Source organism: Sinocyclocheilus anshuiensis, unplaced genomic scaffold, assembly GCF_001515605.1.
Source record: "Sinocyclocheilus anshuiensis isolate Anshui unplaced genomic scaffold, SAMN03320099.WGS_v1.1 scaffold437, whole genome shotgun sequence".
Taxonomy (NCBI): domain Eukaryota; kingdom Metazoa; phylum Chordata; class Actinopteri; order Cypriniformes; family Cyprinidae; genus Sinocyclocheilus; species Sinocyclocheilus anshuiensis.
The window spans coordinates 1,638,092-1,640,913 of NW_015539902.1; the positions used below are offsets into that span (position 1 = coordinate 1,638,092).

Genomic DNA, 2,822 nt, shown 5'->3' on the forward strand with positions numbered 1-2,822 from the left:
ATTTTAGCAAATGGCTGCAATATAACAAAGAGTGAAAAATTTAAGGGGGTCTGAATACTTTCCGTACCCACTGTATAAAACACAACTGGAGTGTTTAGTGGATGTACAGAATTATTCTAACAGCTCTGAACAGGTGAGGCAAGCCAGACTAAGACAGACAGGACTCTTATTTGCCTGTCTCCTCACGTCTCAAGGGTTGAATGTTCGACCCTGAGATCCTGTAGAGGACTTGGTGGGGGAGTGATAAGGACAAATTACCTATGTGTAGCCACTGCAACACTTCCAATTGAAGGAAAAATCTCCAAATGGCTTGTTAATGCCACCCATTTGTCACCAACATGCCGTAAACGACTAATGCTGTATAAACATTGAGTCAAACAGAGCCCAACCCCCCCCCCACCCCCCCCCACAAACCCAGGGTCTTTGTTCTTTATCAAACAGGATTTCTTTGTCCTGGGTTGAAAGTCCCTCTGTATGCTGTTACAATAGCCTTGATAAAAGAGCCCCCCGCCCCCCGAGTGAGGAGGGTTCAAGAGGTGACCTGCCGTGCAACCACAAATCATTAGGTACAAAAAGAAACAAGAAACTAAACCGGTCATACATGGCCAATTGAGAAGATAATTGGATCAATTACTTGCATATTAAAAGACGTACCGAGAAAAAAGGGCAGAATCCCCTCCCTAAACAATCCCCTAAAATACTAATCCGACATTACTGGATCTTAACCACCCTGTTTTGCCAGCATTGTTGATGGGGGCCATTGGTGGTCGACGGTTAAAAGGGGGTGGTGGGCGGGACCTCCAGAGCCTCAGACTAACGTGTTGTTTTTCTCTCCGGCAGACAAAGGCGGCGAGGGTGAAAGTGGGTTAGATATGCTCACAACATACATGGGGGAAGCATGTGCTATTGTCCACTGATCACGAGCCCCGCCTCTCCCTGTCTGTTTTTCTAGGTGATGTCAGAGAACGAGAGCAAGGCAGGAGACGAGAAGCACGAGGCAGCCTTGCTTCTCTTTGTGATTGCTAGCGTTTGCATCATCGCCCGGGACAGACCTCTTCTCCTTCCCACAGCAACAGTGAAAGGAGGCAAGAAGGCTGAACAAATCCCTAATATGCTAAGAAGGTATTTCAGGTCATTCACTGGAAGTGCAATCAACTTTTTTTTTCTACATGCGAATACCAGCTACACCCCATAGCATGTCATTCCAAGGAAGACAGCAGCCCGTTATAAAGAAAATCATGCCCCACTCAAAGAGAAAGTGCCATGCAGAGTCAGCAAACAAATGTTAATAAACAAACACACCCTAGTAACTAGATTTCACATACTGAGCATACCTTTTGCTGATATGTAGAAGTGAAAAAATATTATAGATTATAAATATTTCTCCATTCATTCTGAATGGCTGCAGACTTTCTTTGGGGTAATCTGAGATTAATACAGACACCTGAATGCAAACAGGCTCAAGGATTGTCTCTGTTACCATTTTCGTGATGATGAACATGAGACCAGTGAGAAACAACTCGACTCAACCTGATGATCAGGGGATGGTGTTTCTGACATTCTTCGCCACCCAAAGACAACATAAACTGACAGCTTTTAACTTAACATTGACAGTAAACATTTGTTTTAGAATGAATCACTAAATAACATATTACAGTGCATTCAAGGCATGGTCCTTTGCCTGCCATAGACACTGAGCGGAGAGGGGAAGTCAGTTGACCAAAACAATTTAGACGGATGTTATTTCTCTTTAACTTGCAGTTTTCATATTCATACAATATGAACAAATAGATGAACTAGCTGTAGTATAAATAACAAATGCAACAGCATTGATGTATAGGCTGGATTTTAAACAGTTTGGACTTATTTTTTCAGCTAACAATTTCTTATTCAGACAATGATATGAATAAATAGACAAACTAAATGCAGCAAATAACAAATGCAAAAGTCATGGTCTTGGATGGATTCAGACTAATGTATATTGACTGGATGTTTTATGCGTTCTTCTTCGTTTGCTTATAGAATGTTGTAAACAAATTGTATACCTGTATATTGAAAACACTATCAATATGCGATTTTACAGTGTCATTTAGATAGAAGTAAGCTAACACGCGTCAAAGCGAGGCACACTGGATCTTCTCACCTTCTCGCCGGTGATCGCGTGAAGCCCCTCTCGCACTTTGGCGAATGAGCCCTCTCCCAGCTTCCTGCCGATCAGATAATTCCCAACTCTTTTCGTGGGGTAAAAGTTTCGGAGGATGTCAGCTTGACCTCTGCTCAGACCGCTGCTCAGAGACGAAGGAGGGGTGTCTTCTGTTCCTGCGGGAGCCAGAGGAGCTTTCACCCCCAACATCCTCCCGCTGTCCGTCCGCATGTCTGTTCCTGCATCGGACATCCCTGCGCCTGTTGAACAAAACCTGTTGTCCTCTGAATCTACTGTTACTGCTTGCTAAGAAGACCTCTGTGAGAATGGGACATCTGAATCCCTGTCTCTAATACTAAACCCTGACACACGCACCACCTGTTAGGCTCAGCTGGCTGTCAATACGCAAACTTTAAGATTGTAATAGTTTTACGTAAGTATTGCATTCGTCATGGGATTATGAATAAAGCCACTCGGTCCTAATCTAAATCAAATGACCAAAACGTCGTAATAACATGCGGACGTCTCCGTATGATTAAGCTAATTTCCCAGCACCTCTCTGTATCTGAGTGAGAAGTAAGTGAGTGTCTGACGGCCGAGTGCCGACTCTCTCACATTTGTTGATTGAAGTTAGTTTCGCGGCACGAGGTGGGGGCGTTTCTTATTTGCTAGAAAATCC

At 43.7% G+C, this 2,822-nt stretch overlaps 1 protein-coding gene across 1 annotated transcript in view; it reads right to left on the reverse strand.

The window, feature by feature from the left end:
• LOC107686151 (hormonally up-regulated neu tumor-associated kinase homolog A-like) overlaps nt 1-2,736 on the reverse strand; it is a 15,216-nt gene extending 12,480 nt beyond the window's left edge. The window contains exon 1 of the mRNA XM_016483031.1: nt 2,144-2,736. Within this exon, the coding sequence (XP_016338517.1) occupies nt 2,144-2,395 (252 nt within the window). The 5' untranslated portion in view covers nt 2,396-2,736. The remainder of the gene's footprint in view (nt 1-2,143) is intronic.
• Between the last annotated feature and the right edge of the window lie 86 nt (nt 2,737-2,822).